Source organism: Stenella coeruleoalba, assembly GCF_951394435.1.
Source record: "Stenella coeruleoalba genome assembly, chromosome: 2".
Lineage (NCBI taxonomy): Eukaryota > Metazoa > Chordata > Mammalia > Artiodactyla > Delphinidae > Stenella > Stenella coeruleoalba.
Window position 1 is genome coordinate 63,087,045 of NC_137147.1, and position 25,062 is coordinate 63,112,106.

The window sequence follows — 25,062 nt, forward strand, 5'->3', positions numbered from 1 at the left end:
CAATCCTTTGAATTGTTGTTTTATTTATGGTAAATCTGATTAATTATATAGTTTTTTAAAGGATCAAGAAATAAAATATATGTTACTGCATAATACACATAAAATTCTAATGGTTTTGACCTGGTCTTTAACAGTAATCATATGATATGTTAGAGCTTATTTATATATGGTTTACTAATGTGTTATTATTGTACCCTGTGTCTTTTTTTTAATGAAGGCATCATCTCTTTCAACGTATAAAATAGCAGAACAAGATTTTTCTTATTTTTTCCCTGATGATCCACCCACATTTATCTTCAGTCTGGCTAACAGAAGAAGAGGGAGACCTCCCAAACGAGTATCTGTTAGTCAGGTAAGTAGAGAATAGATAAAAACTACATTGTAGTTCTTAATAAAACTAACCACAATTAAGAGTGGGATTTGGCTCCCTTCCCCTCTGTAGCCTGTAAGAAGGAACACATTCCTTCACACACAGAAAAGGTGTGTACTGTATGTTAATAACTGCTTAGCAATGCGGCTTGTAGAAGTTTCAAGGGTGAATTAGACATGATTCTCATGCCACAGGGATTTTATACTGAAGTGGAAGCAAGCCTATAAGCAATCACTAAAATGTAAAGCAGAATGAAATATAGGGAATAAATTATGGAATTGAAATGTAAAGATCATTTAGAAGATACGAGATAATGATATCACAATTAAGCAGGCTAGAGACCTTAATTTCCCAAGAAATAAAGTAAAAATAAACTTTTGACATGTTTAATATTGGCTACAGAAATGTCTCTGACATGTCTTTTCTCTGTCTCTTTCTTATTTGACGTCTGCGCCATCTAGTTTATAAAGTACCCTGGAAGATTTTTGTTTGTTTGTTTTTCTAATGCATATTTTTAAGGCTCCTCTTATATATTACTCGTTGTTTTTCCTGGGAGGTTTTTGTAGTAACTTGTAGAACTATAGGATTAACTCATATTCTATATGTTACTATGATTAGAGTTAATAAATGTTCAGTTATACTTTAAATAAAACCTTAGTATAAAGTATAATTGAATTTTTTGTTTTTTATTTTTACTGTAAGAACAAAGCAGACCATAAGTTTACAACTTCAGTGGTTCTACAACTTTAGTTTTCTGGGTTTTTGTTTTTGGTTTGTTTTTTTTTTTAGGAGGACAGCATTGCTAATAAACAGACTGTTGCAGGTTATAGGAACAGAGCTACTAAAGAAAGAGACAAACTTTTGAAACAAGAAATGAAGTCACTGGGTGAGTTTTAATGTAAAGGATATACCAAAGATCTTGGCAAACAAAACAGGCTTAATAAATGTTAGTTCTCCAATTCCTTCACCTTCATTTGTTGTCTGCCTTCTTAACATCTTTTTTCTCTCCAAAAACTGTTAGTTATAGGAAAGAATATTTCTCTGTGCCCAGGCAGGGGGTGTTTCTAAAATGGCATATTTCTGTTTTTGTTTTTCTTAAGCATAGTTTTTTCCCTCAGATTATAATTAATTTCTTTACTAAATGGGATCTCTGTTTATCTCTTAAAACAGTATTTCAGGGCATAACATATCCCCTGCTGAACTGACCTAATGCTAGATTAAGCACAAGTTGGCAGTTTCTAGGGCTTTCAAACTGTTTTGGGCCATTTTTGTTTGATTCCTACAGCCTTATAAAACACTGCTTCCCAAATGTGACTGTACACAGGAATCGCTTACAAATCTTACTAAAATGAAGATTCTAAATTAGTAGACCTGGGTGGGAGAAGAGATTCTGCAGTTGCAACAAGGTGATACCTTGCTGCTGGTCTTAGGGCCACGCTTTGAATAGCAGGGCTTTCAAAGGCAGGTATATGTGTTTGTCCCACCGCAGTAGTTTGTCTTAAACACAGCCAACTTGCTCTTCCCATTTTAATCACTTGCTGACTCCCTCCAGGAATTTACAACCCCTGGGAGTCTCTCTTGATCTCATTTAACCTTAAGATATTTCAGGGATTCTTTTGTTACATTAAAAAAATGTGTTATTTTCTGTCTGTGTACCTTTCTAAGTTTGACCTTCTCCACAGCTTTTGAAAAGGCTAAATTAAAAAGAGAAAAAGCAGATGCCCTAGAGGCAAAGAAAAAAGAAAAGGAAGATAAAGAGAAAAAGAAGGAAGAATTGAAGAAAATTGTTGAAGAAGAGAGACTGAAGAAGAAAGAAGAAAAAGAGAGGCTTAAAATAGAAAGAGAAAAGGTATACTCAAGTATATTAGTTACGCCCTGCACAGATAGTTAATAGTATTTTATATATTTAAATTCATGGTTAATTTTTCAAATGCTTTTATCACTTTCATTTACATTTATAGTTGTGCATAGAGCACTGATAAACAGTACTGGTTTATCTCCCTTTTGCTTTGGAAGGTTTAATGAATGATTTAAGGTTCAACATATATGCATGCCTTTACACCTCAAAGCCTCTTCTAAAGTACAATTCTAAAGTTGATTTTCTTCATTATTTAGACTTCCATATTTAGGGAAGACAATATATGTAAAACTTTCAAAAGTAAAATACATCGTTAGAAAAGTACAGTAAAATGCATGATTAATAAGAATTAGTGCAGTGTTCCTATTCTCCTTAAAGAATAAGGTATCTGTGATAATAGGTATTTCAGCAAATCTTTGATTATAATCTTCAGCGGTAGATATTCCTTAGAGAATTCTATAGCTAGTTTCTTCTAAAGTCAGTCATTGTCATTGGTTTTCTGGGATATTCACAAGTAGCCTAGGTGTTACACATTGTGCTCATTTAAATTGCATGTGTTTCTTGAATTATTATAGCCCCTTGGGTGGGAGTAGGGAGTGTCTGATACATGTTTACTCCAGAAAAATGTAGAAAACAAAAAAAAAACCACTGTAATGTAAATGGTAACATTTAGAGATAGCATTAATACTTTGATTAATTTATTTCTAGTCCTTATTCTGGGCCTTGAAGAATAAGATCCAGTATTTATAATTTTGTATATATATTTTTTGTTTAACATTATAAACATTCCATCATGGTATTAAATAAGCTAAATAAGTGAGGTGGAATTTTTAGTGACTGCATATAATCGTTAATCAAATAGATATAGGTAAACGTTTAAAAATTTTTGCTCATAAATAATGATACTTTGTTCAAATTTATGAACAAAAGTCTTTCCTCTTTTTGGATTGTGTCTCTGGATAAATTTGTAGAACTGAAATAATAGATCAAGGGTAAGAACATTTTTAAAACTTTCTATACATGGTGGACATAAGTATTTGTTTGCCAGAGGTACTTATGTATATTCCTTAGCAACAGTGAATGAAAATACCCATCTCATTACATCCTGCAAGAATTATTTGGGGGAAAGGGGAGCTTATTTCAGCAGACCGCTCGAAGCACAGTTAATAAGTTCTATAACTATCTAGTTGTTTCATGTTAAATTTGATAAGTGTATATCTGTTTATTTTCAGTGTTACTAAATTTCAAAGAAAGAATATTAACGTATATTAAACATATATATTATTACATACATTAACATATATTTATTGGAAATAATTATAATAAAATATTTTGTTTACATTTTGCTTTATTAGAGACTTTTTAGGGTCAGTATTTATCTTGCAGTTTCAAATACCAGAAACAAGAAGTAAGGGTTTCAAAAGACCGAGTGAGCGAAAAGTTCACCAATTGTATACTGTCCCCTCTGTGTGTCTCTAGGCAGTTAGTCAGGTTTAAATGAATCTTGAAGACAAATGTATTACAAATATAAGGGGAGATTTTATTTTAGGTACTCTAATAACTTCTTACCTCTTTAGTTAAGATCTAATTGATTTAAAGTAGAGGGAGAGCTGCTGTAGACAGGGTTGGATTGAATTAATATTTATCCAGGAGCTGCTATGTGTTGAACATTTTTCGTCTTTGTAGCGGTTCTGTCAGGCAGGCATTGTTTTCATCAGTGGTTTTAACACTTTAATGTGCATTAGAATCACCAGAAGTGCTTATTAAAACATCAGTTGCTGGGTCCCAAACCCAGAGTTCATGGTTCAATAGGTCTAGGTAGGGCTCATGTAATTGTATTTCTTACTAGTTCTGAGGTGATGCTGATGCTGCCTTATAAATTTCTTATAAGAATTTTTATTAACCTTTTGTTTTAGGAAAGAGAGAAATTGCGTGAAGAAAAGAAAAAGTATATGGAATACTTAAAACAGTGGAGTAAACCTAGAGAAGATATGGAATGTGATGATCTTAAGGTATGAGCATGTTCTGTGATGTTTCACACACCTGTGTGACAGAGGAAATAGCCAGTTAAGCAAATGCTTATATTTAGAGTTCCAAAGTAACATTGTTAGTATTTTATAACAAGATTTGATAATGATTCTTATTCTGTGGAAATAGTAGGTCATCTGTGCTATCCTTGGTAGTCCAGTAACCACCGGGGCCAGGCGTACATTTAGTTTGATTGCTAGACAAAGATTCTGCTCATCTCCAGAAATAACCAAAGTATCCAAACCAAACTCGTTCATCTCGGTTTATAAGGAACCATTTCTAAGTCAATAGATGATGGATTAATTCTGTTTCATATCCTAAGGAAAATACTGCATTGAAGATCATATTGACATGGCTAATGCCTTGACCTCAGAATCGAGGTTAGGAGTCCTTCTTAACTAGGAAAGGTAGTCAGAAGTATAGTTCAGCCTAAAGATATGTTCTTAGTTTGATGAAGGAAAAAGTCCCTAGAGACTGTGATTTAGTAAAGTTGGAATAAAGCCACAGCATCTATAATTTTTAAAGTTCCAAAGGGGATTATGATAAACATCCAGTGTTGAGAACCACATGAAATAATTCTTTACATGAAATTATTCTTTTAGGTAAAGAGTATATCTATCGTTTACAATTTCCTGTACTTGGTTCAAATAGTTATATAAATTGTTTAATCTTGCAGGAACTTCCAGAACCAACTCCAGTGAAAACTAGACTACCTCCTGAAATCTTTGGTGACGCTCTGATGGTTTTGGAGTTCCTTAATGCATTTGGGGAGCTTTTTGATCTTCAAGATGAGTTTCCTGAGGGAGTTACCCTAGGCAAGTGCTATTGCTGTGTTGTAGTTCACGCTAAAATTAGTGGCTTAAAGGAACAAGTTATTCTCTCTCAAAGTTCTGTGGAGTCACTGGACCCAGCTCTCCAGTCCTTTCTTGGGGTCCTTCATGTGATTACAGTCAGACAGTGGCTGGGACTGAAGTCATCTGAAGGCTCATCTGGCTAGATGTTCAAGATGGCTTCTTCACACACGTGCCTGATGCCTCGGTGCTCCTCCACATGGCGTCCCACTCCATCAGAGTAGCCTGCACTTCTTATGTGGCAGCTGAGTGCTCCAAGAGTCTGGAAGCAGAAACTGCCAGTTTTCTTAAAGGCCAGGCCTGGAACTAGCAAGCCTTACTTCTGCCATATTCCATTAGTTAGGCCTGCTGGGATTCAAGGAGGCAAAGGAATAGACTCTACTTCTTGAGGGTGGCATGGTATGTAAGTGCTTGGAGGGGAGAAATTGACAGCCGTATTTGGAGACAAGTTATTGCCTAACTTTAATTTATGATTCTATTTTGTCTCTGCACTTACATACTATTACTTTTTATTTACATCATTTATAAGAGCTAAATTAGTATGAGAAGGGCTTTGGATCCCATTTTAGATTTTTAGCTGACCAATAGCAAAATAATTTTCTTAAGATCCAAATAAAGATTCTCAAAGACAGAATTATAATGCCACTCTTACTTTAATAAGAGTAAATTCTTCAGGAGGGCTTTCACATTCCCTCAGTTTTTCTTTATGAGCTAGGTGAAGCATGAATCATTGTGCCTTACAGATCAAGAAGGTCTAAACAACGCTGGTTTAGGTAAGAAGTTTAGGTTAGATGAATTAGATGAGAAACATTTATGACTTGAACACAATTTTAGGATTACACCTAATGCTGATGATTACCTCTTATGTGCACTATTTGGTAAACAGTAATGTCCCACATAGCTCTTCAGAACAGTGGGACAACAATAACAAATCTTTGGCATTGTTATTCAAGTTAGAGTAAAATTCTAATTTTTAATATATGCCTTAATTTGCATCTCAAATTTAAATTAGATGAAATACTGTATCGATCTACTGAGACTAATTTGGCTTTCTTTGAATGCAGTGATTTTGGCTTATGATTTTATTGTATTTTATTGTAATCATTATGAATTATTTTTGATTTTGGCTTGAATAATACTTGGCTCTACTTTGATAAATGGGCAGTTAAGAAAATAGTTACACAGGCTATTGTTGATTAAAATGTTTATTATTCCAATGGAGTTGTTTTTTCAGTACATGACCAGAACTTTAAATTCATTTTAAACATTTTATTCGCAGAAGTGTTAGAGGAAGCTCTTGTAGGAAATGACAGTGAAGGCCCACTATGTGAATTGCTTTTTTTCTTCCTGACTGCCATCTTCCAGGCGATAGCTGAAGAAGAAGAGGAAGTAGCCAAAGAGCAAATAACTGATGCTGACACCAAAGGTCAGAATCCAGTGTTATTGCTTGCTGATAGTAGCTTTGTAGTGAAACTAATTTTTGATTAGTTAATTTTTAACTTTACTTGGCTTTTACAGTTATAAAATTACTGGATTTTTGAGTCATATACTAGCAACACATCATCAGTTGTCTTAGAACAACTTTGTTTTAATGTATCCTGTTTCTGATGGCCTTAAAAATGCTGCAGCCCCCACCCCACCAATCTATCTTGCTTTTTACTCCTTTAGATTTCTCCTGCTATTTAGGAGCATTACAGATTTCATTGACTAGTATCTGTAATTCCAAGAAATTCTACTAAATAGCACTGATTTTTTTTCCCCACCTAAGGAATTACTTCACTTGTTGTTATTAATACTTTAAATTGAAAATATTACCACTGATTTCATTTCCTATCTGACAATTTTTAGACCAGAGTTAAATAAAATTTAGTTTTTAAATTTCACTAATCGGTTTGAACTAGAAATTTTGCTCTTTAAATTCTATACAGTTAAGTATCTAGAGTCAGCGTGTGGTACATATTAATGTAGGAATAATTCTTGGGGAAACTTTTTTATTTTTAATACAGAGTAGAGTATGTTCACTGTTTTATTTAGGATTTACCTCAATCAGGGGAATTGTTAAGCATTTATATTAAAAGGTTGATTTGACTTCCTGAATAATGCTCTCTGTGAATTTTGCCACATATGACATGGGAATATTAAATAATACTTTAGTGTATTCCATAAAAATTTACAATAAGAAATAACTATTTAGAGACATCTTGATAGCAGAATCTTGGGAGAAAAAAAATGGGACATTCCTCCATTCAGATAGCATCGTTGCCCGTAGATAATTTGAGCTAATTTCCTTTATGCCTGGTCGATGAAGCAATAGGATTATTATGAGTATGTAGCCAATGTCAGCTGCCTTTTGATTTTACAGGCTGAGTTCAAGCAAAATATATTCTCTAGCTTGAGTGCTAGTCACCATAGGTCCCTTATCAAGGCCATTTTAGCAATGTGGTCCTCATTGTCATCTCAGATGATTTAGTCAATTAAGTGAAACTCTACTAAAGGGAAGACAGAAGGGTAAATCCATTTATAAAACATCTAAAGATTTTCTAATGACAAGTATGAGCACTAAAGATGGATAATCTATGAGAGACAATGTAACGTATATTCATTCTTTTAGCCTTTAGGTTTTCTTAATGACCAATAACATCACAGTGTTATTGACCAAATTCTGACCTTAATACAAGACATAAAGCTTTTTTTAATTCAGTATTTGAAGCAGGTGAATTTTGTAGTTTTGGAAATCCTGATGACGAACAGTGGAGTCAAAAGGAAATTGTATTGGAAAATCAGCTAATGTAAAGGAAACACATATGTAACTGTTGACGTTTGTATTGCCATTATATTTTCTATTCATGATTTGTTTGATCTGCAATTTTTATAGCTCTACTCCTATGCAGAACTGTCTATAAAGTCTACCTCTGAATAAGTATTGACCATTAAATAAAGGTTTTAATGCTCCTTTTGAAACTATTTAAATGTTAGGGAGGGAGAAAAAATTACTCCAGGAATTTCACCCTTCTCCCACTTGCATATTATTATTGGCCACATTTTAAATGGTTATTTCAGTTTCATTAAGGGCCCTAGGCTGTTCCCCCCGGGTATTTTTCATATGTTCTCCCATCTCAGTAACAAAAAAGCTCTTCCATAGTCTTCCTGAAAGCAACTGAATAATCAAATGGGATTGAATATTCTTTTACTTCCTCTTTAGCTGGTCTTATTATGTAAGGTGTTTCTTGCTATTTTTAGAAATTGGGCAGAAGGTAAAAGCATGAATTTATCTTAGTGATGAAAAAACTGAGGTTCGGTGCAGTTATTTACTGAAGATCACAAAGATAGTAAGTGACCACAAAGCTAGTAAGACACTGTATATATATGCATTGTTTCATTTAATCCTCATACCACCCTTGTGAGGAAGATATAATTATTTTCTGCCTTTTACATATAAAGAAACTTAGTCTTAAGGAGTTTAATTAACTTGCCCAAAGACATTTGGCTAATAAGAAAGTGACAGGATAAAAACTCAGGCACTCTGACCTAGAGCCTCATAATGACTGTTATATTACCTTATTATATGGCAAAGAAGTAATTATCTGTCTTCAAGAACATCTAATTTCTTTGGTCTTTGGTCTCCCTGTTTTTATATCAAATCTTGGAAATTTTGACCAGCAATTTTTTAACTCTTCTATTAAAAATATCAATTCCTCTTGTTAGTCTTACATCATGAACTTAAATGCCTTTCAAAGTACAGGAAAAAGAGCATTCTCCTTATATAGAATAGTTTTGTGTATTTGCTGAGATGTTATTGTTTAGTGTTGAAATTGTGTGTACCTAATTCTAGATTATGATGGTGATAAATATATCTGTTTCACATAGTCAAGCCATATACAGTTCAGCTATATTCTCTTGGTATGATGTACCTGAGTGACTGTCTCGGCAAATCCTAGAATGATATTTACAGTTTCTTGAGAGTGCAATTTGGTAGATAACTGAGTTAAAGAATACATATTTTAACATGTTAAACACAACTAAAAGTAAGCTGTCATTTTGTTGGTTGTCCATTTCCTAAGGCCTTTGTCCTAGGAAAATTATAACTTACTAAGATAAAATAGGTTGAATTGCTGCAAAGGAAGAGAACCAGTACACTTATACAGCTCTGTAACTAGGACTGTTGTTAATTTTAGACTGCCTGTATTAATTTTAAATTTGTTTGGCTTTATATGTAAAATGAAAATTGAAAAAGTTTTAGGTCTGGTATTTCCCTAGTGAGGAAGAATATAATGTCTGTCATTTTGACTAGATTCATGGCCTGGTAGGAATAACTTATGCACATATATGTAGTATTTAGTCAGATAACTTCTCCTGTGTGGTAGTGTTTATGCTTTAAATGCCATGAAATTGTCAATGACTGTAATCAAACATAATCCCAGAGCTGCCTTTTTCCTTTAGTAAAGGACAGCACTTCTGTTCTCTAAGGTCCATTTTTTTAGCTTGTGAACTTTGGGGAGGGAATCATATAGTAGAAAGTTAAGGAACCACAGAACCAGGTTAGCCCAGTGATTTTCCAACTCTAATCCATGGAGCTCTACAAATTGTACAGGGATTCCTCTGTGCTACTGCAACAGAGTTGGAAAAATGAATAGGCAGGATTGTCATCTCTATTCCCTACTTTAACAAGGGCATCTTTTATCTCTTTTATATTGTACTTCCAAGAAATACTTGAAGAATTTGCAAACTGCTGATCTAGACTTACCCCTGTAAGAAAAATGAAGCCAAATAAGTGACTGGTCTAAAGCCTACATAACTAGGAACTAGGGATTGGAAGAGTTAAGACTAGAATATACATTATCTGACTCTTAGTCTGAAGCTGTGTCTGCTGTACTTGGGTATAACAGAAGGGCTTTTTATCAGCTTAAAGTTTTTTCATAGGTGACATTTTAATTTTATTATGTATGTAAGGAATAATTATATATTCTAATGGTTTAAACACATTTGTGCCAGTAGATTTGCTCTTTAGTCCTATTTGTAGGCTAAGCACTGTTTTCAAAGCGAAAGGAGTTTACTTAGAAAATACAGGGATATCTTCCTATTGTTTCATGGATCGATGATTTTTCAAAATAAAAACAAGCAATTTAAATGAAGAGGATAAATCTCTGGTTAAGTGACAGCAGTACTGTCTTTAAGTTCTTTTAGCTCTTTTTCTGTGCTGTTTTTGTGATGATTACAACTTATACTTTGTTATGATTCAATCTTAAAAGATTTGGGTATCTTCAAATAGATTCTGATTTTCAAAGTAGACTTTTCTAAAGTTATGTTGAGCAAGGAGATTTGTTTTTCATTCTAAAGTGTATTTTACCTTTTTTTTTTTTTTTGGAATGTGTATGTGCTCCTTGTTGGTAACTTAGAAATTGTCTTCTCTCTGTTAAGTAAGGGAAAAATTAGTGTGTAGTGCATGTCTTAGGATTTATAGTTTTAGTTGGATACTAGGCAGAATGTAAAGGATGCTTGTTGTACCTAGCGTTGGTTCTTTTGAGGTTCCTGAATGTTAAGCTGTTTGCTGTTTCTTTCATCATTTTAAAAGGGCATTATTCCCAAACATTCAAGCTTTGATTTGCACTAGAATAAAGTATTTATTTCCTTAAAGATTTAACGGAGGCTTTGGATGAAGATGCAGACCCCACAAAATCTGCACTGTCTGCAGTTGCATCTTTGGCAGCTGCATGGCCGCAGTTGCACCAGGGTATGTGTAGGTTTTATTTTTTGTTTGCTTTTTTATTTTTATAAAGGTATATTTTACATTGCTGAGGACTTATTGTTTATATTCTAAATGACTATATCATTTTTAACAACTATAGGCTGCAGTTTGAAAAGCTTGGATCTTGATAGCTGCACACTTTCTGAAATCCTCAGACTACACATCTTAGCTTCAGGTGCTGATGTAACATCAGCAAATGCGAAGTACAGGTATCAGAAACGAGGAGGATTTGATGCTACAGATGATGCCTGTATGGAGCTTCGTTTGAGCAACCCCAGTCTAGTGAAGAAACTGTCAAGCACTTCAGTGTATGATTTGACACCAGGTAAACTTTGCAAGTTAGAATTTGTATAACCTGCCTACTTCCTACCCTCTTATCCTCTTACGCCCAGAAAACTTGGTAGCTGATGAGAAAATTTTAGGTGATATTCAGTTTTAAAAGAGAAGGAGAGGGATTTCCCTGGTGACGCAGTGGTTAAGAATCCACCTGCTAATGCAGGGGACACGGGTTCGAGCCCTGATCCGGGAAGATCCCACATGCTGCGGAGCAACTAAGCCCGTGTGCCACAACTGCTGTCACAACTACTGAAGCCTGCACACTTAGAGCCCGTGCTCCACAACAAGAGAAGCCACCCCAATGAGAAGCCCACGCACCGCAATGAAGAGTAGCTTCCGCTCGCCGCAACTAGAGAAAGCCCGCGCACAGCAACAAAGACCCAACACAGCCAAAAATAAATAGATAAATTAATTTTTTTAAAAAAGAGAGAAAGCAGTCTTTAAAAAAAATTGTTGGAATACAGTGATGTAAATTAACTACTGTTGCTTTTTCTATTTGGATTTTCTGTTACTTTAAAAATTTATGGGGGGCTTCCCTGGTGGCGCAGTGGTTGAGAGTCCACCTGCCGACGCAGGGGACACGGGTTTGTGCCCCGGTCCAGGAAGATCCCACATGCCGCGGAGCGGCTGGGCCCGTGAGCCATGGCCGCTGAGCCTGCGCGTCCGGAGCCTGTGCTCCGCAACGGGAGAGGCCACAACAGTGAGAGGCCTGTGTACCGTAAAAAAAAAAAAAAAAAAAAAAAAATGTATGGGGACTTCCCTGGCAGTCCAGTGGTTACGGCTCCGCGCTTCCACTGTGGGGGGCGTGGGTTCAATCCCTGGTTGGGGACTAGGATCCCACGTGCTGCGTGGTGAGGCCAAAAAAAAAAAACAAATTGTGGTTAGTTTACTATATCTACTAAGTTTAGAAGGATAAGTGAGAAGTAGCTAGCTTTCACTTTTACTTATAGTATATCAGAAATTTAAGCTGCAGCTGCAAAATTCTAATATTCACTTGAGTGTTTGTGCCTCAGTTTTACATATGAGGCACAATATGTAAAAATAAGATGAAGTTATTTTTCCCTTCCTTTTCTAAATAAAAAATTATAATGTGCGAATATATAGAATTGAATTTAATATGCTTAATTAAGAAAACATATAATAAGAATACCTAATTCCTAAGATTCATATAGTTAAAAAAATTTTTTTATTGAGATATTGATCTAACATTCATATAATTTTTATAATTTATAGTAGTGTTTTGTGCAGTCTTTTCAGAGTAGCAATTTGCGTATTGCCTTTTTTTTAATTCATGTGGTTATAACTTAGTTTTGATTTGAACTTCATACATGAGCCTGAAAATTAAAACTTGAAAATTAATTCTTTGCAATTAGAAAATTTTTCATGTCTGTTTAATTAGTATATAAAGTAGTCATTAGTATTTGAAATGCCTTGTCTATCACATAACTGTTAATTGGATTCAAAGTTGCTTTTTTTCCATACATGCCACTGGCATGTTTGATCCTAAGAAACTTTTCCCTGGTCTTTATTAAACATTTTCACATTGAGCCACAAATTAAAATTTTTCTTGTCATTAATAATCCAGAAGTTATTTACCAATTTTTGACAGGAGAAAAGATGAAGATACTTCATGCTCTCTGTGGGAAACTACTGACCCTAGTTTCTACTAGGGATTTCATTGAAGATTATGTTGACATATTACGACAGGCAAAGCAGGAGTTTCGGGAGTTGAAAGCAGAACAACATCGAAAAGAGAGGGAAGAAGCAGCTGCTAGGTAAGAAATAATTATAGTCAGTTGTGCTAATGAAAGTTGTTTATTTCTTTGCATCTGAAACCATGTTGGGCTGCAGTGTGGCACTGGCTCACACTGAGAGGTTATGAATAGATTAACTACTTTATGGTTTTGTGATAACATTTGGAGCGTTTTCTATAATTTTATGATTAAAGGCAAGATACTAAAAGTTAAAAGTATCAGATAGACTATAATATTTTATTTTAACTTTCAGAATTCGTAAAAGGAAAGAAGAAAAACTTAAGGAGCAAGAACAAAAAATGAAGGAGAAACAAGAAAAACTAAAGGAAGATGAGCAAAGAAACTCAGTTGCAGATACATCTATTGGGTATGGTTTGAATTACACTGCTTATCTGGATCACATAAAGAATAAGAATCAGCACCTTAAACTCTAAAATGCTTTCAAAATTTTTAGAAAACATATAATAGTGTCAGCAAGCCTATGAAACTTACATACAGACAGTCCTCAGATATACATGTGTTATGTTTAAAAAGAAAAAAAAAGCACTTCCAGGGAATCTAGAACTCATTTTCTCATAGAATTAATGTTATAAATTATAATTTCCCAGAAAACTTTCAATAGGCTATTGTTAACCAGTTTCTAGCATTACTAGTAGGATCTCTCCTCTCCACCATCATCATCACAGTTGTACACTGTGTTTACAGAGCTCCTTCAAGCCTTTTGAGGAATAGAGATGAGATTGGAGCTTTTGGTAGGTGTAGGGAGAGGATGTCAGCATCTTAAATAATTTAGTGACTGCCTAAGTATTTCATTTAATTTCAGCATATTAGGGATGAAGTTTGGCTGTGAAGACAAGTTGGAATTTTTCCCATACTGTAGATGGCAAATCATATTCAAATTTAGCAGAAATAATAATTTTTAAATAAAATCTGCCAAGGAAGTTCTAAAAATCTCAGTATTCCAAATTTAGTGTATTGACTTTTGATTATACTTTCATGTAAAAATACCTATTACGTCTTAAGATCATAGGTCACAAACTTGCATCAGTTGTATTTTATATGGCCATCAGTAATACTTTAAGGAATTTATTTGGATACCTTAAGAAAGTTAATAGATATGACACCTAAAGTACAAGCAACCAAAGAAAAAATAGATAGACTTCACCAAATTTGAAAACTTTTGTGCTTCAAAGAACACTATCAAGAAAGTAAAAATAGCAGCCCAGAAAATGGGAGAAAAATTTTGCAAATCATATATCTGACGTCCAGAATATATAAAGAACTCATACAACTCGACAGTAAAAAGACAGCCCAATTTAAAAAATGGGCAAAGGATTTTAATGGACATTTCTCCAAAGAAGATATACACGAAGCTCATAAAAAGATGCTCAACATCATTAGTCATTAGGGAAACGTATATCAAAACCACAATGAGATACTACTTCACGCTTACTAGGATGGCTGTAATTCAACTGAGGGACAGTAACATATGTTGTCAGTGAGAATATGAAAGAATTAGAACTCTCATACATTGCTCACAGGGATGTGTAAAATGGTGTGGCTGCTTTGGACCAAGTTTGGCAGTTCATCAAACTGTTTAAACCATATGTTACCATGTGACCAGCAGTTCCACTCCTAGGTATATACCCAAGAGAATTAAGAACATACATTCACTTAAAAATGTATACCTGAAAGTTCATAGCAGCATTATTCTTCATAGCCAAAAAATGGTAACAACCCAAATGTCTATCAATTGATGAATAGATAAACAAAATGATATATTCCTTCTGTGGTATATCCATATAGCAGAATGTTATTCAGCAATGAAAGGAATGGAATTCTGGTACATGCTACAACATGGATGAACACCTTATGCTAAGTGAAAGAAGCTAGTCACAAAAGGCCATGTGTTATATGATTGCATTTATAGGAAAAGTCCAGAATAGGCAAATGCATAGCAGAAAGTAGATGAGTGGTTACCAGGGGCATTGGGGGAAGAGGAACTGAAAATGGCTATGTGGTTTTTCTTTTGGGATGGTGAAAATGTTCTGGAATTAGATAGAGGCAGTGATTGTATAACCTTGTTAATATTACTAAAAACCACTGAATTGTACACTTTAAAATGGTGATTTTTATGGTATGTGAACTATATCTCAATTTTTTTTACATTTTGTAAACTTTTTCCAATTATATTGAGATGTAATTGACATAAAGTATTGTATTCATTTAAGATGTACAAAACAATGATTTGATAAATGCATATATTGTGAAATGATTACCATAGTTTCATTAAAATTCATCACCTCACATAGTTACAAATTTTTTTTCCTTGTGATTTCTTATATTATTAAAAAGTGAATATAGGCATGTTACAGATCCCACCACTTCATATTTTTTGTACTCATCTAGCCTCACTCGTTTACATTATCTCTCTGGTTCCTGAATACATTTGAGTTTACAAAACTGTCTTTGAATGTAGAACATAAATGGTAGAATTAACTCAGGTTTCATACAACTTTAGTTTTGATTTGGACAATATAGTGGATTAAACATATTGTGTTCATTCTTCCTACTTATTATATCTGAAGTTTGTCTGCGTCTCTCCTCCACTCTTTGTCTATTTATCTCCTTTATACTCTGAGCCACCATCACCTCCCAGCCAGTTACCTGGACTATTACAGTGACCTCTTTACTGGTCTCCCCTCATCTACTTTCTCTCTCAGATGATTTTCCACATAGCAGCAAAAGTGCCTTCTAATCATGTCATTTCCCTTTTCTAAACTCGTCCACTTTTTTCCCATTACTTTTTTTTTCCCATTGCTTTTTGAATGATGCCTTACAAGGCCCAGTATGACCTAGCCCTGCTTTTTCTCATTCATATCTTCAATTACTTCTTTTTTGTTTACACCTTCTCAAAATTATAAGCGCCTTCCTTTTCCCTTGAGCTCAGTGCCTTAGCATGTTATCCCCTCTGCTAAAAATGAAGATTTCTTCTTACCTGCCGCCTTACCCATCCCCAGTCTCCATAGTCTCGCAGTTTAAATGTCACTTCTTTAAGCAAGCCTCTCTTGATCCCTGAGACTAGATTTGGTTCTCCTGGAAATGCTTTCATAGCATTTTGAACTTCTCCTTTTTTAGTATTTATTACATATTTTAATTTTACAATGATTTATATAATTATCTGTTTTCTCTGCAAGACTGTAAACTCTGTGTTATCTCGTTCACTACTTCCTAAGCATAATGCCTGGTACTTCATACGCAGGCAATAAATATTTCATGAATGGAATTATATATTCATTAATGAATATAATTTTTGTTTTCATCCTTAAGGGAAGAAGAAAGGGAAGATTTTGATACTAGCACTGAGGGCAAAGAAATAGAGCAAAAGGAACAAGATCAAGACACAGTTACTGAGGATGAAGATGACCCAGGATCACATAAAAGAAGCAGAAGGGGTAATACAGAATTTCTTAAGGGCATTCTTGCTTGTTTTTAATTGATAAGGCATTTTATTAATTCACTATTCTGAAATATATATTAGATTGCTTCCATTTGAGATTCCAAGGTGTGTTTGTTGAGTTTTCATATTTACTACTTTACATTGACCAAATAGAAATTTTTATTCTATAACATACTCATTCGACATGTACTGAATGCCTCTTAGTTGCTAGAGGTACAAGAAGTCAGTAATGCTTGTAATTGGTGTCATATTGATGGGAATGGATATCTCTGCTGCCTTAAAATAATTTCATAAATTGCTGGATCAAAGGAAATACATTTTTTTGAAAGCTTGGTACAAATTACTTCTGAGGATCTTTAACCGTCTTCATTTGATAACTATTAAAGGAGATCCTTAAGTTTATTCTGTGCCTCTAATTTGTATGGTATCTTTTTTTTTTTTTTTTGCTTTATTTTCTAAATGGTTATTGTAAGTAGACAGAAAATCTCTTGTATCATGGAGGCTGTACTGTCTGATTACAATGCAGTTGATTTAGAAATCCAAAGCAAATAAACCTCATATTATTAGAGTTTAAAACAAACTTCCAAGTAATGGGTCAAAGGAGAAACCCTAATGGAAATTAGAAAATATTTAAAACCAATTAGTACTGCATATTAACACTTGTTGGATACAGTCCCTCCACTTAAAGGAAAATTTATATAGCTTTAATACAAATTAAGAAAGAAGAAAGGCAAATTGAACTAGGCATTCATTTAAGAAGTTAGAGGTAGAAACTGGAATAATCTCCCCAAATATAAGGAAACAGTAGATATGAGTAGAAATTAATAGGAGATAAAACTGCACTAGAGCCAAAAGTTTGTTCTTTGAAAAAGACACAAACTGGATAAACCTTTGTTGAAATTGATTTGGGGGGGGGGTCACAACAAAAAATTAGGACTAAAAATGGAAGCAACATAACTACAGATGGAGCAGAAATTTAAAGATAAGTGGGGGGGCTTCCCTGGTGGCGCAGTGGTTGAGAGTCCGCCTGCCGATGCAGGGGACACGGGTTCATGCCCCGGTGCGGGAGGATCCCACATGCCGCGGAGCGGCTGGGCCCGTGAGCCATGGCCGCTGAGCCTGCACGTCCGGAGCCTGTGCTCCGCAACGGGAGAGGCCACAACAGTGAGAGGCCCGCATACCGCAAAAAAATAAATAAATAAAAATAAAGATAAGGGGATAACATAACAATTTTATAGCAGTAAATTTGAAAATAGAGGCCAAAAAGGAGCAAAATCCTAGAAAAGTGCAAATTATAAAAATGGATTAAAGAAAAAATTTTAAATGTGAATCATCCTAAACCATTAAAGATTTTGAATTCATATTAAAAGCCTTCCTATAAGGAAAACATCAGTCCTAGGCAACTTTATGGTGAATCTGCCAAATTGTAAAGAAGCAGATAATTCCAATCTTACACAAACTCTTTCAGGCTAAAGAAATAGAAAGAAGAAACACTCCCCAACCATTTAAGCAATATGACAGTGACTGAAACAAGAGAGAAGTCTAATTCTTCAACACAGCATAAAAGTCCAGGCAGGTCACCAGGAATCCAGGCTCCTTCTGTCTTGTTGGTACTGTCATCCTTAGGGTTTTGCTGCCATCCTCATGTTCCAAAATGATTTATCACCTTGTCTCCATTCTATCTAGTTGGAAGAGGGAAAGAAGAAAAAGAGGCATAACCCAGAGGTTATATATAATGCTTCTGCTCCCACCTCTTTGACCAGTAGTTTCTAATGTAGCCATGTTTACTAGGGAAAGAGGGTCTGGGAAATGTTGTCCTTCTTTTGGATTGCTAGGTGCCTAATAATTAAGGGTTCTGTTACCTTAAAGTAAAGGTTAGTAAACTATAGCCCATTGGCCAAATCTGCCCTGCCCCCTGTTTTAATATTACCCATGAGCTAAAAAGAGTTTTTACAGTTTTAAATAGTTGAAAAAATTTTATGAAGAATGATATTTTGTGAAGTGAAAACTACATGAAATTCAGACTCAGTGACCATAAATAAATTTTTATTGAATATAGCCATGCTCATTCATTTACGTATTGTCTATGGCTGCTTTCATGCTACAGTGGCAGAGTTGAGTAGCTGTGACAAAAACCATATGACCCACACAGCTTAAAATATTTACTAGCTAGCCCTTTACAAAAGTAGTTTGCTGACTCCTGCCTTAGACGAAGGACTGAATGTATGGTGCAAAATAACTAACAGACTGTGCCCACACTCTCCAGTATGGAGATGGAAGATTTTTGTGTGTCCCTTTATATTTAAGTGTGTCAGTTTCTTATTAACATAGTATGTTAGTCTACTTATGCTGCCATAACAAAATATTACAGACTGGGTGGCTTAAACAACAAATTTATTTCATCACAGTTCTGGAGGCTGGAAGTACAAGATCAAGGTGGGTTGATCAAGCAGGGTTGATTTCTGGTGAGGCCTCTCTCAGCTGGTGATAGCACCTTCTCACTGTGTCCTCACATGACCTTTCCTCTGTGCCCACAAGTGGAGAGGGAGCTCTGGTCTCTCTTCCTTAAAGACACCAGTCTTGTCGGATTAGGGCCCTGCCCTTATGATCTCATTTAACCTTAATCACCTCGTTAAAGGCCCTGTCTCCAAATTCAGTCACACTGGGGTTTAGAACTTCAACCTATGAATTGGGGGTATGGGGGGTGGCGCATACAGTTTTAGTCCAAAACGTATAGTAACTTGGGGTAGCTTGTATCATTTTTCTAATGAAAATTTAAAGTATGATGATGGTGATCAGAGGTTGTTTCGATTATAGGGAAAAGGGGACAAAATGGATTTAAAGAATGTACAAGGCAAGAAGAGGTCAACTGTGTAACAAGAGAGCCTCTTACTGCTGATGAGGAAGAAGCTTTAAAACAGGAACACCAACGAAAAGAGAAAGAGCTCTTAGAAAAAATCCAGAGTGCCATAGCATGTACCAATATCTTTCCCTTGGGCCGCGACCGCATGTATAGGCGGTATTGGATTTTCCCTTCTATTCCTGGATTGTTTATTGAAGAGGATTATTCTGGTCTCACTGAAGACATGCTGTTGCCTAGATCTTCATCATTTCAGGATAATGTACAGCCTCAAGATCCTCAGGTATCCACTAAAACTGGAGATTCTTTGATGTCTGAATCTACCTCCAGCATTGACCAAGGTCCGTGTGATGATTCTGTGCAGCTGCCAAAACCAGTGCATAAGCCAAATCGGTGGTGCTTTTACAGTTCTTGTGAACAGCTGGACCAGCTTATTGAAGCTCTTAATTCTAGAGGACATAGAGAAAGTGCCTTAAAAGAAACTTTGTTGCAAGAGAAACGCAGAATATGTGCACAGCTAGCCCGTTTTTCTGAAGAGAAGTTTCATTTTTCAGGTAAATTTTCAATGGAACCTATTTCCTTTATTTTTCTTTCCCAATAATCTCTGGCTCAGGATTAAACATTTTTCAAACTATTAGAGCTGTGTTTAAAACAACTTCTCTTTCCTTTGGACTATGCTCTCAGTTCCTAAGTTAGGGAAAGTTTGCCAGTTAGAGAAATAAGGTTTTCTAGATTCCACTGGCTTCCATTTGGATTATGAGAAACACAGCTGACAATGTGAGAAGTTATGTACTCTTCCTGATCTCATTCCTTGATCAGTAGATTGAATACCTGAGGCACTAAGGTTACCATCGGTTTTTGAGATCTAATAATGAGTGAGTTCACTCACTAAAGGTTTTGGCTGAGGGTCCGGGGACAGTTTCCATTAGTGATCACGCCTTTGGAGATGGGCTGCAAGGACAGATCAGGTAGCAATATTTCTTATTTGATGGCTGGTCTATTGATGACAGATAAGAGAAAGCAGTAAGGCATTTATAGGTGTAAATGAAATTTTCTAGGTAGAGAACTCTTAAATTTAGGGTCATATTATTACCATGACTACTTTAATTCTCTTCAGGATTAAAAACTGTTGATCGCAATTCTTTAACAGCTTTAAAGCTGAGATTTTAATTCATAACACTGTACAATTCACCCATTTAAAGTGTACAATTCAGTGGTTTTTTTGTATATTCTTAGATATGTGCAACCATCACACAGTCAATTTTAGAACAGTTTCATCATCTCAGAAAGAAATCCCATACCCTTTAGCTACCACCCCTGTAGACCTAAGCAACCACAAATCTATTTTCTGTTACTGTAAATTTCCTTGTTTGAATATTTTATATGACTGGTATCATATAGTATATGGTCTTTTGTGATTGACTTCTTTCACTTAGCATAATGTTTTCAAGGTTCATTTAAGTTGTACTTCATTCCCTTTTATGGCCAATTAATGTTCATTGTATACTATATTTTACTTATCCATATGTAAGTTGATGGACATTTCTGTTGTTTACACCTCTTGGCTATTACGGATAATGCTGCTATAAATATTTGTGTACAAATTTTTGCTGACACATGTTTTCATTTCTCTTGGGTATATACCTAAGAGTGAAATTACTAGATCATATGGTAATTCTGTTTAATCATTTGAGGAACTTCCAGACTGTTTCCTAAAGTGGCTCACCATTTTATATTGAGGGTTAAAATTTCTCCATGTCCCTGTCAACACTTGTTATTACCTGACTTTTTGATTCTAGCCATTCTAGAGGTGTGAAGTGGTATCTCATTGTGGTTTTGATGTGTATTTCCCAAATGACTAATGATCTTGAGCATCTTCGCATGGTCTTATTGGCCATTTGTATATCTTCTTTAAGGAAGATATGGTCTGATATGAAGTGTGTTCAGGGGAATTCCCTGGCGGTCCAGTGGTTAGGACTCAGAGCTTTCACTGTTGTGGGCCCCTGGTTGGCTCAGCCAAAAAAAAAGAAAGAAAGAAAAGCATGTTCAGATCCTTTGCTCATTTTTAAATTGTATTATTTGTCTTTTTATTGAGTTGTAAGAGTTCTTTACATATTCTAGATACAAATCACTTATCAGATAAATGGTGTGCAAACATTTTCTCCTTTTTCCTCCCCCCCTCCCCCGCACTTGAGGATTTACTGTTTTTATATCCATTGTCTCACAATCATACAGTCAGATGGGTAATTGTATTTTTTAATGAGAAAATAATAATAAAGATATTTGATAACTATTTCAGACAAACCTCAAACTGATAGCAAACCTACATATAGTCGGGGAAGATCCTCCAATGCATATGATCCATCTCAGATGTCTGCAGAAAGGCAGCTTGAGTTGAGGCTGAGAGATTTTCTTTTGGATATTGAAGACAGAATTTACCAAGGAACATTAGGAGCAATTAAGGTTTGTCCCTGTTCCCATTTTAAATTTGCCTAATTACCAGAATATTGGCCATATTTGTTAATTTATTTGATATAGTCAAGACATGTGTGTTCTGAATAAATACCAGGAAGTGATATATTTTTTTATGAAAACTAACTTTATTCCCCTGTATCAAATTGTTTATATATAGATAGAAATCTTTCTTAAATATGCTATATGACTATCTGCTTTCTTAAACAGAATTTAATGAACATAATTGACCTTTTTTAATATTAACTTTTGGTGTTTAAAAAGTATCTGTTTTATGGCATTTTCATCCGAGATGTTGAAATGTGTAAGGATATTTTCTTCTTCCTTGACTAGCTCCTGCCTCCTCTGCTGAGTCTGGTTTGTTTATTGGTTTCTTTGTTACCTTTTTAAAATCTGTAAGTAATTCATGCTTGGTATGTGTGTTCTGTTCATTCCTTTGCTATCATCTGTCACTTTTTTGCTACTGTCAGGTGACCAATCTTAGAATTGTTTATGATTTCACTATATAGAGAGTAAGGTATTAAAGCTTCCATCTATGAATGATATGAATTCCATTTTGGCCACTTAGTAACCTTATTTTTAGACCCCTTTTTGATTCACAATCTGTTCTAGAATATTCATGACTTTTTCATATGTACATTGAACCTCATACTTCTTAGGAACAGTATATGTCATTTTTCAGGGTTAGTAAATTTGGTTTTTGTTACAGGTTACAGACCGAAACATCTGGAGATCAGCATTAGAAAGTGGACGGTATGAGCTGTTAAATGAGGAAAACAAGGAAAATGGTATAATTAAAACTGTGAATGAAGATGTAGAGGAGATGGAAATTGATGAGCAAGCAAAGGTCATAGTAAAAGACAGGTACAAAAAGGATTTTCTAAAGTAATCATCACTTTTCCTTGCCATTTTACACTATTTTTTTTAAGTAAATGTTTCTTTTTCTTCAAAAAATTGTTTTAAAATCTTATTGTGAGGACCTTAATATTTGTAACCACTGAAGTGATGATTTTGCTAAACCACAGGTTCTCTGTCACTCCACTTAGTACTAAAGCAGCTGAAAGACGCCTTGTTAGGATAATGATATTGATAGTTACTCAAGTTTTTAAAAACTCTTTGAACTTAAGGTTTTATTAATTTCAGAAAGTAGCTTTACACTATCCATTTGTCTTTTCTGTAGGAATACTTAGTAAACTGTAATAGACTAAAATATTATTTGAGCCATTAGTCAGAACCTATTTATCTATAGACAGATACTTTTACTTTTTCAGAGTTATTTTGGATAGTATCTGCCCTTAAGGATAAGTTTTATTGTCTAGAAGGAAATGGTGGAGAGACGTTAAGCTAACAATTATAGAACAGGGTCAGAGTTCTGGTAGTAAATACCCAATGCAAATGTAACACATAGGAGGGCTTCTTATCTTGGTAGAATATGGAAAACAGCAAAGGAAGTGCAAGAGGAAGTGACTGTGAACCTGAGACCTAAAGGTGGAAAGGATATGAGACTGGGAGGGAAGACATTATACCAAAGGCTTTGAGTGAATGAGCTTGTACTTTTTTTTTTTTTAACATCTTTATTGGAGTATAATTGCTTTACAATGGTGTGTTAGTTTCTGCTTTATAGCAAAGTGAATCAGCTATACGTATACATACATCCCCGTATCTCCTCCCTCTTGCGTCTCCCTCCCACCCTCCCTATCCCACCCCGCTAGGTGGTCACAAAGCACCAAGCTGATCTCCCTGTGCTATGCGGCTGCTTCCCACTAGCTATCTATTTTACGTTTGGTAGTGTATGTGTAAGTCCCTGCCACTCTCTCACTTCGTCCCAGCTTACCCTTCCCCCTCCCCGTATTCTCAAGTCCACTCTAATGATCGTTTTAGCAGCAGCATGGAGATTTATTGCAAAGGGAGTAAGATTGGAGGCAAAGGAACTGGTTAGTTAGGAGGCAGCTATAAGTAAAAGTTGAAGCACGAGAAACAGAGATAAGCTGCCTGAGATACTTATCCCTTAAGGTCCTCTCTGAAACCTTTCCCCTAAGCTTTGTCTCATCCACCTTCCCTCCTCTCGATATCTGCCCTTGTAACATCCTTAAATGACTTGATAGTTAGTTTAGCTCTTGATTCATGTTTTTATCTCCCTTTCCTATTAGCTTATGAGAACTCCTAGAGATTGAGGGAAACTATTTCTTACACAGATATAAGTAAGCATTTGGATGAATAAGTGGATTCAAGTTTCACCTAATAGTGTTTTTAAGTACTATAAAACTCTTCAATTTTTTTTTGTGAATATGATCTTTATAGCACAACATAGAAAAGTATGAAATAATCTGAAAATTAATGATAAATGGAAAAAGAAAATACAACCATGGGTTAAAATATTAGATATATACTTTGATGGGAAATTTTTATGACAAATATAAATATAATTTTACTCTGTTTCCAAGATTTCTTCAACATATAAGACCTTGAAGGTAATCATAGTTTGAAATATATATATGTACTTTTGAAAATCAGCAGAAAGACCTATGGTTTAGGAAAGAAAGCTGAAAGATAATTTGTATTAGTAAATGCCTTACCCGAAATTTAAAAATTCTCTGAAAGATGGAACTGGCTTGCTTTGTACAGTACTCTCTACTTATTCAAGTTTGCTTCAGAGAAAGAATTCTTAGCCCAGCCTTCTCAATCATATTCTGAGTTACTGGGAGGAGAGAGAATACTGTGAGTCACTGTACCTGCACCCCTGCGTGTGAGATCCTTGTTATATGTGACTGTAGATATGACACATTTAAACTGGGAATGTTTTTTAAGTATTCCTTAATTGCCTATTCTTTATTTTGTGGATTCGATTGAAGACTTGCTCTTAACAAAACTTTATGTGTGGTGCTATGGGGAATAAGATAATCCCCGTCCTCACTGTTCAATGTTTTAATTGTAGACTTTTGGGCATAAAAACAGAATCTCCGAGTACTGTCTCAACTAATGCAAGTACACCGCAGTCAGTGAGCAACGTGGTTCATTATCTTGCAATGGCACTCTTTCAAATAGAGCAGGGCATTGAGCGGCGTTTTCTCAAAGCTCCACTTGGTAAGTATCTGTTTTTAATTCAAAAGATTAGTTATATTTTAAATGCTTTTGAATTGCCCTTTAATTGATAGAACTTTATTGTCTGACATAATAAAATTGATTGACTAATTTGAACATTTTAAGATTGCATTTTCATTTTAAAATATGAGTTCTTTCAGGTGAGATTTATTTTTTTAATAATACTTAAATACTTTTAAAAATTTTTTTCTAGGTATTCATTCATTTTAATGAATATCTATTTAA

The 25,062-nt window shown here is 34.9% G+C and overlaps 1 protein-coding gene across 1 annotated transcript in view; it reads left to right on the top strand.

Moving 5' to 3' along the window:
• BAZ1A (bromodomain adjacent to zinc finger domain 1A) overlaps positions 1–25,062 on the top strand; it is a 94,300-nt gene that overhangs the window by 49,225 nt on the left and 20,013 nt on the right. The window contains exons 7-21 of the mRNA XM_079914286.1: positions 218–352; positions 1,160–1,256; positions 2,053–2,219; positions 4,145–4,240; positions 4,933–5,071; positions 6,387–6,533; positions 10,743–10,838; positions 10,954–11,178; positions 12,799–12,964; positions 13,197–13,310; positions 16,274–16,398; positions 19,221–19,817; positions 21,563–21,726; positions 22,445–22,599; positions 24,671–24,819. Of these exons, the coding sequence (XP_079770412.1) occupies positions 218–352; positions 1,160–1,256; positions 2,053–2,219; positions 4,145–4,240; positions 4,933–5,071; positions 6,387–6,533; positions 10,743–10,838; positions 10,954–11,178; positions 12,799–12,964; positions 13,197–13,310; positions 16,274–16,398; positions 19,221–19,817; positions 21,563–21,726; positions 22,445–22,599; positions 24,671–24,819 (2,572 nt within the window). The remainder of the gene's footprint in view (positions 1–217; positions 353–1,159; positions 1,257–2,052; positions 2,220–4,144; positions 4,241–4,932; positions 5,072–6,386; positions 6,534–10,742; positions 10,839–10,953; positions 11,179–12,798; positions 12,965–13,196; positions 13,311–16,273; positions 16,399–19,220; positions 19,818–21,562; positions 21,727–22,444; positions 22,600–24,670; positions 24,820–25,062) is intronic.